Consider the following 13,814-nt stretch of genomic DNA (forward strand, 5'->3'; position numbering starts at 1 on the left):
ATTCTTTCTCCTTGAAATTAGACATTTAACATCTATTTTTCACACTAGACTGAAACCACCTTAAAGACATGGATTGCTATCCACAATGTTTAACTTAACATGTACGAATGTCCATGATCAGTTACAGAATTTGTGAGACCCAGTGTAAAGTAAAAATAAGCATCTCCTTTGCTCAAAAATAGTTACGAATTTCAAGGCATTGACAGCAGAGCATCAAACCAAGAATTGGACCTTCTAAGTACAGGCTCTTGCACAGGTCACATGGTCCTAAAGTTGACTCTGTGTGTGCGTGTGCGTATGTGTGTGTGTGTGTGTGTGTGTGTGTGTGTGTGTGTCTGTCTGTCTGTCTGTCTGTCCATGAGTATGTATTTGAAATATGTTGAATATTATGTCTGGAATGTTAAATCATAGGAATTCAGAACCTATTCATAGATAGAGCAATAGATAAAATTCAGGTCACAGACTATAAAGAGTAATCATATTTAGTTGAGTAAAAATAGTTCAGATAATTAATTAAGAAAATATTTTTAGGTTAACAATAATTGACTATTTTGATTGAAGATTATAGAACATTAAGCATTGGTTATACAAAAATTTTCTATTTAAGTTGACATCATATATTCATTCCATATATTCATTCATCATTCTGAGAATGTTGTCTTCCCTTTTAATATTTTGATTATAATTCATAGAATTTATATACTATTTTGTCTCGTTTGCTTTTCTGCATAAATTATTGAGTCTATGAGCAAACATAATAGTAATCACTGCATTTCTTTAATCATGAAAAATTAACATTTATAAAATTTATAAAACATTTTCCCTGTCCATCTGTCTTATAAAAAATAGCATTCAGATTATCAAAATGTCAAACGCCAATTTAAGACTTCATTTTGGAATTTTTTCCAAATGATATTTATTCCCTCTTAGAAAAATAATAACTTGATGTAGTTAGAATGGACCCGTTTTCACATAACCGTAAACACTCGAAATGCTTTAATTTACAGGAAGAGTCCAGCGAGAAATTTACATCTCCTCTCCCAGAACTCTAATTTCCCCTGATGCTCTCCCAAAGTTCAGGTATGCACAAGCCCTTATTCTGCCAGGCATTGTGGTGATTGTAACAAAAAAGAAGATGGATTTCCTCTTAAGTTATTAATGAATGGTCTTTTATTTTGACCCTGAAAAGTAAAAAAAAAAAAAAAAAAAAAATGTGACGACTACAAGTAGTTATATACTTCAATGCTGCTGCTGTCAGGGATTTTAAATAACTAAATCCCCAAGCTAGGTGTGTTTAGTTATAGAATTTATTTTTAAAAGCCACTCCAGTCCCATGTCTCTCTCTTCTCCACCTTCACTCTAGGTTTTAGTCAAATGGAAATACTTGGCTTTTCCCACTCCATTCTGTGTTCTGTTTTCATTTGCTCCCCTCATTCTCTTCCTCTTTCCTTCTACTTCCCTTCTGTCTTCACACACTTTCTCTCGCACACATATTCATTCATGCATTCTCATTCACTCATTCTCTCTTACTCTGTCACTGAGCAATACTTATTAAATGCCAGCCATGTGTTGGAGCTCATTCTAAGTGAAAATAAGCTGGGCTGGAAGAAAAAGGCCAGTGTTGATGGAACACAATGAGGTAGGTATGAGGGGGCAGCGATCAAAAAGGGCAGCGGGACCTTGAGGGCCTGGTACCGAGTGGGAAGTGACAAAAAGGGTGGGAATTGTAATCAGATATCCCACTGCTCTGAGGAGAATGAGGGGACTATTGGCAAGAGTGAACGCTGCAAGATTCCTTAGACAGCTTCTGTAGTCACCCTGCAGGGTTTATTTTGGAGGTAGAGCAAGCAGGACTTGCCTATAGATTGGATGTAATAAGTGAGACTAAAACAGGACTCAGAGATCCAAGTTTCAGGCTTGAGTAACTCTGTCTCACTCTCTAATTCATTGTTATTCTTTTTCTTTCTCCCTGCCTCCTCTTTTCCTCTTCTTTGTTCACGCTATGACAGAATATAGAATGCTCTTCATCAGCCCCAAGTTCATTGCTATTCAGGTAGGAATTCCAGAAACCTTTCCTAAGGTCGCCACACCCGGGCAAAGGCACACCCACACGCTTATGTCTCCCTTCTGGCGTCAGTGTCTACATTATTGCATTATTCACAAGGATTTATAACAGGATTTCCAAGCATGGACTCTAGAGCCAAAATGCAGCAGGTTTGTATTCAAACTCTGTTAGCTAAGTGAACTCTGACAAGTCACTTAGGGAAGTCTAAGTTCTCACATCTGTAAAGTGCAGATAAGAAAACCTCATAGAAAGTTTTGCATGAGACGATATGCGTAGAATGCTCAGCACAATACTGGCAGAGAGCAAATGTGAGATAAATGATAGCCGTTATTATTATCTCTGTTGTTGTTACTGGTTTACATTATCCAATGTAATGGACCTAAGCGAGGTTTCTGCAGAATATCAGAAACCCAAATAATGCAGAAAAGACCTAGATAATTCAGACCTAGGAAAAAATTAACACCTCAGAGACACACAGTCAAGACAGACAGTGTGATTTATTAACCAATTCACATAAATATGCAAGTGGAAGTCACAGTTATTAACTATTATAGTCAGTTTCGGTGTCCTCCACTCAATTTGCAGCTTGATTTTCCAAAGATACCACTTACCAGGCTAGGTGGACCCGCAGGATTATTTTTCCTTGAGGTCCTACCTGAGCAGGTGCATGTACAGAAGACAGGGCTGAAAGAGACTGGTTAGGGAGGTTGGAGGGGCAGAGGGCGTGACCCTCTTAATCATTCTTCACTTCCTTTTTTTACAAGACGACTTGGCATCGTCCACCACATCCGCGGCAGGAGCTGCGACGCCTCCTCGGTGGCGTCCACTTGCAATAGTCCAGCTTGCGTCTCGCATATTCGTGGCTTCTGTGGACATGTTAGCAATCCAGTAGCCCAGCGTTTGCCAAGTGGTTTAGAGGTCATCTGACAAATCTTTTTACGCCGCCGAATCGCTCTGATTCAGAAAGCAGGCTCGTTTCTCCTGCGGTGGTTTGGAAATTCGCGCCCTCCTCTGGTCCAGGTCCAGGTGCTTGGGAAGCAGGTGGCCAGGACAGGAGGCGGTGTAGGCCCGCCGGTGCGGTGATAAACCCAAAGACTGAACCTGCAGACCAAGTGCAAAGTAGAAACTGAAAGTACACCGCCGGCGGATCCTACGGAAGTTATGGAAAAGGCAAAGCGCAGAGCCTGGCCGCGGTGTGTGCCGCCCCCCCCGGGATGGCTGAAACAGCAGGCGCGGCGAGGGTGAGAGGAACCAGCTGCAGAGATCGCCCTACCGGGCAACCGCTGTCTGCGACTCCGCGGAAGACCGGGTCCTGGGAGTGACCATGGGCGGTGAGAACTTGCTCCTGCTGCAGTTGCGGTCATCATGACTACGCCCCCCTCCCGCGGACCATGTTCCATGGTAAGCGCTCCTCTGTCGCGCGGCGCCCAAGTTCGCGCGCCCTGCGCGCCGGGGCACTCCGGGACGCGCTGCCGGGACGCGCGGCAAGGCACGTCCGGGAATAGCCCGGCCTTGCACTTTGGACCTGCCGAGAGCACCGGCTCTCCCACGGGCGGCTGCCAGCTGCGCCCGAGTGCTGTGGCCATAGGCACACCTGGCTGCTGCGCCTGGCAGATTGGGAGCAGTCCCCGACGCCTGCGTTCCGTCCGCAGACCGAGCGTTGCAGCCTCCGCGTGGCTCAGCCGCGGCTGCCTGCAGCCGGGTCTCAGAGGTAGCCGGCGGTTCTCTGTCAGTCAGTCTGTCTGTCTGTCTGTCTGCCCCCAGCCAGCGCTGCCCTCTGCCAAACCGGCGCCCGGCCCGCCCTTACCGTGTTTCTGGCTGCGCCAAGTCGCTCACGGAGGCGGCCGGGCTTTGGCGAGCAGCTGGGCTCTTGCAGCTCCGAACTCCCTAGAGAAGTGAAAGCGAAGCTCCCACGGGACGTGCTTTTAAACCCTAAGGGGACAGGTCTCCGGAAAACCCCGTGTTTCCCCCCGAGTAAGGTTGGGAGTTTCCGACTGGGGCTGTACCTTGTGCTGTTTGCTGGGAACTCAAGCCCTGGGGCTGGCGCGGAGAAGGGCCAGTTTCTGTTTTCCCTACAAGCTCGCTCCTTGATGGAGGCAGGATTAGTCATGAGTTTAAATTCTAGACCCTTGCTGACATCTCATATATTTTATTTTCGCGGAATACGGATTTAAAATGTACAAAGGCAGAATCGAGGTGGGCTGGACTCCGTTGGCAGCCTTGTGGCCAATGTAAAGACCCCCCCCCAAAAAAAAAAATTACTAGAAGGAAAAAGGGGCAAAAGGGATGTGAGGGGAGAGGATCCGCTTAGGGAATTGGAATGTTTTATAGTAAGTACTTCCTCAACCAAAGAGGACAGTGGGGGAGGGTGCGGGAATCGGGAACTGACTGCTCCTCCCCGTGCGCTCTCCTGGCTACTCAGATCAAAAGCGGTCTTTTTCCCTACCATAGGTATTAAAAAAACAAGAATTGATATAACCGAGGAGTACTGCATCTGTAACAAAATAAAGGTAGGGGGAGGAGGAAGATACCCAAGACAATTTTGGAAGACGATTTGTAGGAATTTAATATAAAATTAGAAATTGAACACATCCCTGTTTTTTTTTTTGTAGTGCCTCTGGTTCTCTTGCAATTACTTCTTTCTGGATCCCTTCTCGTCCTGAGCCTTGAATTGCCTCTGATCCAAAGTAGAAAAATAAGAACTGGAAGCTAGAGTGTGCATTTTTAACAAAGAGCTTTTATTTCCTACAGTATGTTTATATTAATCATTCACCATAAGTTATTATTAGCAGACAAAATATTAAAATTCTAATAGTAATGATTATAATGAGTGGCTTTCTGCATTTTGTTTCAAGAGATTTCTCTACAAGATTAAGCTCCATCAAGAGGGTGAATAAGGTTACTCTTGACACCTGTTTTTCCCATTTCTTTTGGGAGTTGAAGTAGTTGAGGACTTACTATGTGTTCTTCAACTATGCTATCTGGTTTGGTTAATTTCATCGTATTTGAGGACTGAAAAGTGGAATAGTTATTGAGAGAGAGGCAGGGAGGGAGGGAGAAGGAGGGAGAGGGAACTGAGAAAAATTAGAAAGCCAGAACAGGTAAAAAGAATTGTAAACTGTACCACATCAATGTTTAAATATCCTAAAAATGGCAAAAGTTATTTCATAGGACCAACATACACGTTATAATGACACTTGTGTGTGAGATTTTTTTTTTCTGGTTTCACCCCTGACACCTAACCTACTGTAATGAGAACAAATATTTAATGTCATTTTTTTTTTCTGAAGTAAGAGCTCATGATGCAGTTTCATAGCTTGATCAGGAAGTATATTATTGCTGTTCATGCAGACGAAGATGGTGTTTTTTGTGCATTCCCCTTGACTACACATACACAGTTATTTTTATAGGAAGCAGAATAGTCCAGCAGCTGAAAGCTGAGTTTCTAGACTCTTCAATCTGACAAATCTGGATTTGAATCTCGGCTCTTACTAGATACATTATATGTAGGAAAAATTTTCTTTGTGCCCCAGAGTCTCCATCTGTAAAATGTAAATAACTTATAGTACTTACCTTATGAAATGGTTATATGAAATGGTTATAGAATTAAATTCCCAGTGAAAATAGGTCTATGTCATGAACATTCAGTAAACATTGATCTTAAAGACTGATAAAAGGCTGGATTTGACGGACTGTATAAAACAATTTATTTATGTTCACTTTGACCCCATAACTTAAGCAGCTGAGGATTGAATGTATTATTTGGCTTAAATAAAAACCAACAAGAATTTTTAGACAGCCATCATTCTGGTTTAACCAAATTCCCTACTGAAAACAAATTCTCCAGTTTCAATCCCTTCAGGAGATCCAAAGACAATTCCACAAGCCCACACTTGCCTTGCATTATTCCTTATGGTTTATCATTTCTGTAACCTAATGAAAAGTTCAGGGTTGACTGTGACAACAATGTCAAAAGCACTCTCAATCCAGACAATCTTAATATGTTACTTTCTATTTGATGTGAGAGAAAGGACTTCAATTGCAGACCAAACTATACATCATTAACGAGAAAGCCAAGAACCTAAGACGTTGGGTCCCAGGCCCTGAGTGTGTTTGCAGCATTGTCCCTGAGGTCATTTCAAATCTAAAGAGTTTCTGGATTTGGATGGCCAGGTAGATTCTTAGAATTAAGGTGCCTAAGAGCTGAAAGTGATATTAAGAGATCATTTAGTGTAAAGGTTTAATTTTAGAGATCAGGTAAGTGAAGCTTAAAAGATGCTGTGTCACTCTTTCAGTCACACTCCCCACTGTCATACCAAGACAAAAATCTCAGGTCCCCATATTGCAAACCCTTTGTGCTTTGCATTGCCCTGGTCTATCTGGGGCTAATTATTCAACAACAACAATGGTACTCAACAACAGAGTACACTTTACAGGCAAGGGAAATTATGTGGTAGAATTGAGAAACCAGTTGTAACACACAAACAAAAAGACTGAATTTTCCACCAATCCATCATTGGAAAGCATTGACAAAATGTCATGCAGTGAATGAATAGGTTGATGTGAATTTTAGGACCACTTATTGCTGAAAACTGGGGTGAAGAAGACAGCTAATGCTAATAAAAAATAAAACAATTACACTTAAAACATAAAAGGTTGATCTCTGAAATAACATTTAGAATAATGGCAAAAATATCTCTTTAGTATTTAATTATTTTCTTATATTCTCCTTTAAGCTCATTTCAAGTTAAATACCACATAATTTTTCCTTTATCATCACTTACTCCTCTCCAAGTATACCTTTTGAACACCTGTAAGATGACAGAGAAAATAAAAAGTTTGGTTCTATACAATCTATACAAATCTAATTACAAGGTTAGAACCTGTAAATAATTAGCAGTTAATTGTTTGAGGATCTTTAGAATGAAGGAACAGCAGTAGAAGAGAGAGGAAAAATTGAATAATATTACACAGAAGTGGGTTTCATTCAGAAGACCAATGTGATTACACATTCTCAATAGATACGAACACTTCTGATCAAATCCTGGTGAGGCGACAAAATCAGGTTTGCATCCAGACCTGGCACCTACTCTCTGTATGTTATAATGAGATTAACTTGAAGGATTCTTTTGGTATTTAGAGATTACATATTTTATGTGTGTATATATGTATATAAACAAACAGTCCCTGGTATGTGGAAAGTACTCAATTAAAGGTCACTAGCATCGTCATTATTAATCGCCTAAATGAATTCTTGCTTATCATTCATATGGGCATTTATTGGCAGAGCTATGGATAGATTTTGACAATTTTGTCTCATTTCAAGATAATTTTTTTCTCTTACTATGTCAACTGTCAGTCACATATGAACATGAAAAGCAGGATTTATCTTTGTTCCAATAACTGCTACCCAGCCAACGTTCTCTAATCGTAAAAGTATGGGTCAGTTAATTTACTGGGGAGTACTTCTGATTTTTCATATGACAGATAATTATATAATAGGTGACAATGCTATTGGGAACTTTATGGTATCTTTAACAGTCATTAGGCTGTTGTCACAATATTAGTTCCTTGAGGTTAAAGCAGTGTTGTTTGCACTCATAATCAGAGAAGACATGCCAATGAAATGTCTTGCACTCAACAAGTACAGTTAAAGTTCGTCTGGGAAATTCAGAGGAAATGAATTGTCACTGTAACTCAGGAGTTTACAGAATGATGCAAACAAGACACTACGGCAGGCTTATGAAGAAATAGGTCCCTATATGACCAGATTTTAATGTTTCTGGGAATCACTGGCTTTCCATCATAACTGCCCAAAATAATACCATTTATAATTTTATTTCTTTTGATTGGACAATTGCCCTTCATTGGAAAGGGTTATCAAAAACAGATATAAATCACTGGTTACCAGGATGTGAATTTATTTATTGAGCTTCTTTAACATGGCAAGAATCTGGACAGAACTGTGTTTGAAAAGAGTATGAGTCCATGAGCATTTAGAAACAGAAGATAGTAAAAGAATAGGGAGAGAAGTCCCAAAATGCACATGTAGACTTTATAAGAGTTTTGGGAAATGTAAACCCTTTAAGGTTTAAAAAGAAAGAACATAAACACAGTGCAGTACCATGAAGATTAACCTCCCACAGCGCTGCCCCCAAGAAGTAACTGGACACATGGACTACCGTAACGTTTTACAAAAATAAACTATCATGAACTATACATCTGTGGTCCCCAACCCCTGGGCCAAGGACCCGTACCTGCTAGGGACTGGGCTGCAGAGCTCCACTGCACCGCCCCAACCCTGCTTGCTCAGATCACCACCTGACCTCTGCCTCCATCCTCCCACTCCATGCATGGAAAAACTCTCTTCCATGAACCCAGTCCCTGGTTCCAAAAATGTTGGGGGAACCATTGCACATACACCATAAAATTTCAAACGACATGTAACTCCTTAAACTGTAGTATACCTCTTGACCTGTAGCTGTATTTTCATACAGTGATGTTCAACATAAACCCAGTTGAACAAATTGTCATTACACCCTGGAGTGTTTTTCAGAAGCAAGCATTCTCTGATTTCATTACATCCCTTTTACTCTTTCCCAAAGAGTAATTTCAAAATAAAAAAAAAAAAGTGAAAGAAATCTACATGCCAAATGCTGTCCCACTTTGTTATGTAATTTCAACTTTGGGGGCTCTTCCTGCATTACTCCAAAACTGAGCTGCATTCTAAAAATTATTAGAAATAAGTGATCAAGTCCATTGAAACACTGCAGTCAAATGTAATATGAGACCACATTTAACTCATTCTTATTTACTATTAAATTTAGTTTCTTTTAGGTATATCTTTGGAATTCCTCCATTGATCCTTGTTCTGTTGCCAGTAGCATCATCTGATTGTGATATTGAAGGTCAAGATGGCAAAGAATATGAGAGCGTCCTAATGATCAGCATCGATGAGTTATTGGTATGCATTTGGTTTTTTTTTCCCCCTAACATTTTCATGTATTGCGAAAATGTTAAATATACTTTTGGTATGCAGTTTTATAACCAAGTACCTATCTATATTTCTTGACAAGAAAGTGAAATAACTACAGAATAAAATTTACTGAGCCACCAAGTATATATATTTATAGTTGGTATCATTATGTCCTTTAAAGATAATTCTTTCCTAGACCCTAAGACTCCCACAACTATCCATTTCGGTCCCATTTCCCTTCACTACCAAATTGATTGTAAGCATAATTCAGCATCAATGCCTCCATTTCCTTACCTCCTGTTTATCTTGTTAGTCCATGCAGAAACACTACATTAAGAGAGGGAAAATAACAGAGTGTAACACTTAAGAATTATGGTAAAAAGAGATGTGTAGTTATTAATATTTTACTTGAATATGTGTACATGCATATGTATGCATATGTGTGCATATTTTATACCTATGTGTAATATATAATTTTCTGAGTTAATTTTTTATTTGCAATGGACAAAGTTTTTTTAATTAATAGATTTAACATTTTAGAGAAGTTTTAGGTTTACAGAAAATTTGAGCAGGAAGTGCAGAATTCCTATGTACTTCCTATCCCTCCGCAGTTTCCCCTATTATCATCATCTTGCAGTGATGTGTTATACTTGTTACAATTGATAAACCAGTACTGATACACCATTATTAAAGTTCTTAGTTGATATTAAGGTTCATTCTTTATGTTGTAGAGTTTTATGGGTTTTGATAAATGTATAACATAATGGCCTACAGCCTACAAACAACTAGCAACTGAGAAAACCACCACACTAAGGATATCCATAGCCAAGGCATCCATCCAGAACCTAGACCCCCCATCAAAGCACCCACAAGAAAAGCCCAAGATTCTTAACCAACATATGCTACAGATAGTCCCTTACAAGTGAGGGGGAAAGAAAAGGAAAGCCCCATCTAAACAAACAAAAAAAAAATCCAAAAATAAGAAGTGACAATTGCCCCACATGAGAAGGAATCAGTGAAAGAACTCTGGAAGTGTGAAAAATTAAAGGAAAAGGACACACACAAAAGGGAACACCAGCTCTCTAGTAATGGATACCAACCAAAATGAACATATTGAAATGACAGATAAAGAATTCCAAATACGGATTGTAAGGAATCTCAATGGAATCTAAGAGAAAATGGAAAACCAACTCAAAGAAATCAGAAAAACAGTTCAGGAAATGAATGAAAAATTTACTAAAGAGATCAATGTATTTAAAAAAACCAAATAGAACTTTTGGAAATGAAAAATTCATTTAAGGAAATACAAAACACAGTGGAAAGTTTTAAGAATAGACTAGACCAGGCAGAAGAAAGAATCTAAGAGCTCGAAGACAATGCTTTTAAAGTAATTAAGTCAGCCAAAAATAAAGAACAGAGAATTATGAGGAATGAACAAGGCCTACAAGAAATATGGGATTATGTAAAACAGCCAAATATAAGAATCATAGGCATCCCTGAGGGTGAAGAAGAAAATGCACAAGGGCTGGAAAACCTATCTGAGGAAATAATTGAGCAAAACTTCCCTGGTCTTGCTAGAGATTTACACATCAAGGTACAAGAAGCTCAATGAACACCTAGGAGATTCACTGCAAAGAGGCAATGACCAAGACACATAGTCATCAGACTGGCCAAAGTCACCATGAAGGTGGAACTCCTATGAGCTGTGAGGCAAAAACGTCAAGTAACTTACAGAGGAAAACCCATCAGGCTAACTGCAGACTTCTCAATAGAGACCTTACAAGCCAGAAGGGATTAGAGCCCCATCTTCAGTCTTCTTAAAGAGAACAACTGCCAGCCTAGAATTTTGTATCCTGCAAAACTAAGTTTCATATATGAAGAAGAAATAAAGACTTTCTAGACAAGCAAACACTGAGGGAATTTGTCAAGACCAGCCTGCCTGTAGGAAACACTCAGAACTGCATTATACATGGAACAGCACAATAGACAACTCCCACACCCAGAGTAAAACCACCCAAAAGCTAAAGCTCAGAGGTCATATAAAACGATAATACAACAGGTAAAACAAAGCAATGAGATTCTACCCAATGAATGAACAGAACAACATCTCAAATATCAATTCCATCAATCAATGTGAACATTGTGAATGCCCCACTCAAGAGACATGGGTTGGATGAATGGATGAAAAAATACAACCCAACTACCTGCTGTTTCCAGAAAACACATCTAACTCACAGACTCATATAGATTCAAGGTGAAGGGATGGGAAAAAATATTCCATGCAAGTGGAAACCAAAAGAAAGTAGGTGTAGCCATTCTCATATTGTATAAAATTGACTTTAAATTGACGATAATAAAAAAAGACAAAGTTGGTCATTATATAATGGTAAAGGGAACAATTAACAAAAGAAGACATAACAATTCTAAATATTTATGCACCAAACACAGGAGTTCCCAGATTCATAAAGCAAACCCTGCTAGTTCTAAGCAAAGAGATAAACAGCAGCACTGTAATTACTGGGGACTTCAACACCCCACTGACAGAACTGGACAGACCATCAAAGCAGAAAATAAATAAGAAACACTGTACTTCCATGGGACTCTAGAACAAATAGGCCTAACAGACATTTATAGAACATTTTACCCAAAAACTACTGAATATACATTCTTCTCATCAGCTCATGGAACCTTCTCCAAGATTGATCCTATCTTAGACCATAAAACATGTCTCAACAAATTCAAAAAAGTAGAAATCATACTATGTATCTTCTCAGACCACAGTGGAATAAAACTAGAAATCAACTCCAAGAGAAACAGTTCTACAGAAATTCTTGGAAATTACACAATCTGCTGCTGACTGATTATTGGGTCAATAATGAAATTAAGATGGAAATCAAAAGATTTCTCAAACTGAACAACAAAGGAGACACAAGCTACCAAAATCGATGAGATTCAGCATAGTAGTCTTAAGGTGAAAATTCGTAGCCTTAAATGCCTATGTCAAACAGACAGAAAGATCACAAATTACCAATCTAATGACACCTCTCAAGGAACTAGAAAAGGAAGTGAAAACCAAAGCTAAAGCCAGCAGAAGAAAAGAAATTTAAAAAAATCATGTATCCATGATTACTGTATCATACGGAATAGTTTCACTGCCCTAAAAATCCCCTATGCTCCACTGATTCATCCTTCCTTTTCTTGCCCTGAACTCCTGGCAACCACTGATCTGTTTATATTTCTGTATTTTTCACTTTTCTAGAATGTCATACAGTTGGAATCATGCAGTATGTAGCCTTTTTAGACTGAATTCTTTCACTTATCAATGTGCATCAAAGGTTCTTCTATGACTTTTTGTGGCTTGATACCTTATTTTTTCTTATTGCTAAATAATAATATTCCATTGAATGGATATATTACAGCTTATCTATTCACTGATTGATGGATATGTCTTGGTTGCTTCCAATTTTCAGCAATTATGTATAAAGCTTCTATAAACATGCATGTGCAGGGTTTTGTGTGGACATAAATTTTTAACTTGGGTAAATAATTAGGAACACAATTTCTGGATCATATGGTAAGTCTATGTTTAGCTTTGTATAAAACTGGCAAACTATCTTGCAAAGTTTCTTTATCATTGTGCATTCTAACCAGCAATGAATGAGATCCTAGTGCTTTCCATCCTTGCCAGCGTTTGATGATGTCAGTGTTTTAAATTTTGGCCATTCTAATAGCTGTGTTGTAGTATTTCATTATTGTTTTAATTTTTAATTACCTAATGACATATGATGTTGATCATCTTTTAAGATACTTATTGCCATCTGTATGTCAGCTTTAGTGAGATTTCTGAACTCACATCTTAGCTGGCATCTTAACAATATCGGGTTTTCCTACCCATTATCATGAAATATCTCTCCATTATTTAGATCTTTCTTTGATTTCTTTCATCAGAGTTTTGTACTTTTCCTTAAATGAATCCTGTGCATGTATTGTTAGACTTATAACTAAATATTTTATATTTTTAATGTTATTATAAGTGATGTGTTTCAATTTTGAATTCCAGTTGTTTATTGCTGGCATATAGGAAGTCAATTGATTTTTGTATGTTAACTTTAATCCTGCAACCTTAGTATAATCACTTATTAGTTCTAGAAGTTTGTTGTGTTGTTAGTTCTTTGGTATTTTCTACATAGACAATCATGTCACCTACAAGAGTTATTTATTTTAAGGTTTAAAAGTTATTGCAATACAATGTGATGTATTGGTATAATAGACAACCAGCACTTTTCAATCAGCATGAAGCCCCAAATGGCAAAGAAAAATTCTCTCAAATGCTGAAAAAAAATGAGAGAAATTTTCTAATCTGTCTCCTCTTTTCATCCCACTATCTCCTCTACGCGCTTATGCTGTAGTGGCATGATGGCTTGGGGAATTCAGTATTGTACCTCTTAGAGGAATATGAGAAATTCAAGGTGATATTGAACATTGTACCACAGAAGTCCCTGATTTTGGTAATTGACAAGAAAAAAGGTACACAATAAATGATAATTGCCCCATTTATATTTCTTGCTATTTTTGATATGGTATGCATTAAATGATGCAACTGAACTAATCTTTTGAGTTGATTGTTTCCCATTTAATTTTATTATCTGAGTAAAGAACCAACTACTATTAGGTCAACAACAGCTTTTATAAATAAATATACATGTGTAAAGCTCTGCCAAAAAAAAGATGCCACTGGAAATCCAAAAGAAGTAGAGTTTTATTCAACAAATT

The 13,814-nt window shown here is 38.5% G+C and overlaps 1 protein-coding gene and 1 long non-coding RNA gene across 5 annotated transcripts in view; one reads left to right on the forward strand and one right to left on the reverse strand.

Moving 5' to 3' along the window:
* Positions 1 to 2,542: 2,542 nt before the first annotated feature.
* On the reverse strand, positions 2,543 to 4,049 carry LOC123644764. Its single transcript, XR_006737250.1, has 2 exons — positions 3,873 to 4,049; positions 2,543 to 3,166 (listed from the first exon to the last, which is right to left on the reverse strand). It is a non-coding gene; the product is annotated as an uncharacterized LOC123644764 (long non-coding RNA).
* IL7 (interleukin 7) overlaps positions 2,908 to 13,814 on the forward strand; it is a 52,593-nt gene continuing 41,686 nt past the window's right edge. For 3 of the 4 annotated variants that reach the window (XM_045561031.1, XM_045561029.1, XM_045561030.1), the window contains exons 1-2: positions 2,908 to 3,466; positions 8,893 to 9,029. In XM_045561031.1, coding sequence (XP_045416987.1) covers positions 3,457 to 3,466; positions 8,893 to 9,029 — 147 coding nt within the window. In that variant the 5' untranslated portion in view covers positions 2,908 to 3,456. Of the gene's footprint in view, positions 3,467 to 3,545; positions 3,777 to 8,892; positions 9,030 to 13,814 lie in introns of those variants that run through there. The other variant, XM_045561032.1, reaches the window with a different exon arrangement.

This window comes from Lemur catta, chromosome 9 (assembly GCF_020740605.2).
Source record: "Lemur catta isolate mLemCat1 chromosome 9, mLemCat1.pri, whole genome shotgun sequence".
In the NCBI taxonomy this organism is placed as follows: Eukaryota; Metazoa; Chordata; class Mammalia; order Primates; family Lemuridae; genus Lemur; species Lemur catta.